Below are 2,683 nucleotides of genomic sequence, written 5' to 3' on the forward strand. Positions count from 1 at the left end.
TGTGCTTCTTGCAGTGAAAAGTTGATGATGAGAATAGCTGGCGATCTCATCTAAAATAACAAAGAATAAAATGTGCACCAAAAAAAAATTTATTTTAAAAATTATCCATTTTTAATTAATACAATAAGTAATGGCAAAGGCCCTGCTGCTATTTCAGGAATTTTATATTTTAATACATTGTTTGGCCAGTCGATACAAGCAAAAGAGATGCATAAGATGCTCTCAATTCTTATCTGGCAGCAGTTTTGATTTAATGATAAAATCCAACAATATCTCAAAATAAATAAAAAAGGAAGGAAAGTATAATCATTTCTCTACCCTTTGTGAGGCTCATCCACTCCATCCACAGCTCACTCTCATCCTACTCATACCAAAACATCACTATCAATCATCCTCCCTCTTTTATCATTTCTGCTGCTAGTTATTTTATTTTTTTTAAATTAGAAAATAAGGAATCCCATGAAACTTATCTAATATGAATTATGAACCACTTCTAACTCTATAAGAAGTGCCACTGGAGATGTGAGTGTTCAAGAAATTAATAGAGAAAGAGAAAGAGAGAAATAGAGGAAGTTTTCAGGGAAGAGAAGGTATAATGGTGAAGGAAGAGAGTGAGGTGGTTGTGCACCATTCAGGTAAGCCCTATACAGATCCACCTCCAGCACCTCTTTTGGACCGAACCGAACTTCAACGTTGGTCTTTCTACCGAGCACTAATCACGGAGTTTATGGCCACACTCCTCTTCCTCTATGTTACGGTTGCGACGGTCATTGGTCACAAGTCTCAGTCTGCATCTGATGACTGCAATGGGGTCGGTCTGCTTGGAATAGCTTGGTCCTTTGGTGGCATGATTTTCATCCTCGTCTACTGCACCGCCGGAATCTCTGGTTCATGCTTAAGCTCACTAACTCGTTTCAGTCCTTTTTTTTATTTAAATCATACAAATAAAAGAATTCATGCCATAAAGAATTATAGTATTGATTTTTTCCTCCGAGGCTTTTGAGATAATTTTACTTGATACATGAAATATTAAGAATGATAGTATTTAACTAATTTATGTATTAGGTGGCCACATCAACCCTGCTGTTACATTGGCGTTTTTTTTGGCACGGAAGGTGTCAATAGTGCGGGTAGTAGGCTACATTGTGGCACAATGTCTGGGTGCGATCTGTGGTGTGGGGCTGGTCAAGGCGTTCATGAAACACCACTATAATTCACTTGGAGGTGGGGCCAATGAGGTTTCTTCCGGGTATTCAAATGGAACTGCTCTCGGAGCTGAGATTATCGGCACTTTTGTTCTGGTCTACACTGTTTTCTCCGCAACTGATCCTAAGCGCATGGCTCGTGACTCACACGTTCCGGTGCGAACATTGAATAGCATAAATAATTTGAGATGTTTTATCTTGTGACTTTAATTTCTAACTAATGTATTATATTATCGTTTCATTGGCAGGTGTTGACTCCACTGCCTATAGGTTTTGCGGTGTTCATGGTGCATTTGGCGACCATTCCGATCACCGGGACTGGGATCAACCCTGCTAGAAGTTTCGGAGCTGCAGTCATCTACAATCAGGACAAGGCTTGGAATGATCATGTGGGTACTAGCTCTTGCTATTACTTTAGTAATTTGAATTTGGAACTATTAATTATTTAATTTTAACCTTTGTTTTCTTATGGATAGTGGATATTTTGGGTTGGACCATTAATTGGAGCTTTGGCAGCGGCAGCCTATCACCAATTTGTTTTGAGAGCCCTTGCTGCAAAGGCGCTTGCATCATTTAGGAGCAATCCTCACAATTAATTAAAGTTTGAAAAAGGGACGATCTTTATTTTTATAAAGTTATTTTCATTATATTATTTGGGTGATGATGTTTAATTTTGTAGTATCTGTGGAATTGAATTTTTCTTGTATACTGATTGTTGGGATGGCAAAATAAATATATTATGGAATTGTTTAAAATAATATATGTAAGTTCAGTAGTAATTATTATGATGAATTTCTTTTTTTTATTACAAATTAGCGGCAAGCACCCCACATTTAGAGCAAGTCAAGAACGTGTACAAGCGTGGAGTTAATGCCTCAATGCACCTATGCCTTTATTTTGTGTGAGCTTTGGGATTCAATCCCAGATCATCCCCGAAACAAATACCCTTTGCAAATGACCCCATACTAATAGGCCAACATACCATTAATATAATGAAAATACCATTTTAAAAAAAAATCTATGTTGTTACTTAGTTCCGGTTAAATAATTGCTACTTGAAACAATATTTGGTGGAACTAGAATTTATATCATAAAAAAAAAGAAAAACATGCCAAATAAATATGAATTATGAGCCCATTTTATTCCATTAATAGGACATTTTTCCAAGGTCGAAAATGTGTCATAACATTTTTAAAAAATTATTTGTTAAATATTTACACCAAACCATTGACAATTTCAATCATAATTTTACTAATTTGACTTCTATGCCCAAAATCTTAAGTTTATAGGATTGAAGATAGACTAGTTAAATTTAAATTACTTGCAGTCAATTTGGGTAGCCTCCCGTTACTCCCAACCTCTCTTCTACATGTTCTAATGTTATGCCCTAATTTTCCACATTCATGATAAGTCATTTATACTCCTTTCCTCCCAAGAGTCCCAACCCTAAATAGACTTGTAGATGGGGTTCATCAGCT

The 2,683-nt window shown here is 36.3% G+C and overlaps 1 protein-coding gene across 1 annotated transcript; it reads left to right on the plus strand.

The window, feature by feature from the left end:
* The first annotated feature begins 549 nt into the window (after nucleotides 1-549).
* LOC120283427 (probable aquaporin PIP2-8) lies at nucleotides 550-1,965 on the plus strand. The gene is made up of 4 exons (XM_039290108.1): nucleotides 550-887; nucleotides 1,066-1,361; nucleotides 1,454-1,594; nucleotides 1,682-1,965. Exons 1-4 carry the CDS (start codon nucleotides 596-598, stop codon nucleotides 1,799-1,801), a joined length of 849 nt encoding a protein of 282 aa, XP_039146042.1. The 5' UTR covers nucleotides 550-595; the 3' UTR covers nucleotides 1,802-1,965.
* Nucleotides 1,966-2,683: the final 718 nt, after the last annotated feature.

The sequence above is a fragment of the Dioscorea cayenensis genome, chromosome 19 (genome assembly GCF_009730915.1).
Source record: "Dioscorea cayenensis subsp. rotundata cultivar TDr96_F1 chromosome 19, TDr96_F1_v2_PseudoChromosome.rev07_lg8_w22 25.fasta, whole genome shotgun sequence".
NCBI classification, from domain to species: Eukaryota; Viridiplantae; Streptophyta; class Magnoliopsida; order Dioscoreales; family Dioscoreaceae; genus Dioscorea; species Dioscorea cayenensis.

Coding starts and splice junctions, on each gene's coding strand:
- LOC120283427 (XM_039290108.1), top strand. CDS start 596: ATGGTGAAGGAAGAGAGTGAGGTGGTTGTGCACCATTCAGGTAAGCCC. Junction 888..1,065: donor CTGCACCGCCGGAATCTCTG/GTTCATGCTTAA, acceptor TTTATGTATTAG/GTGGCCACATCAACCCTGCT. Junction 1,362..1,453: donor CTCGTGACTCACACGTTCCG/GTGCGAACATTG, acceptor TTTCATTGGCAG/GTGTTGACTCCACTGCCTAT.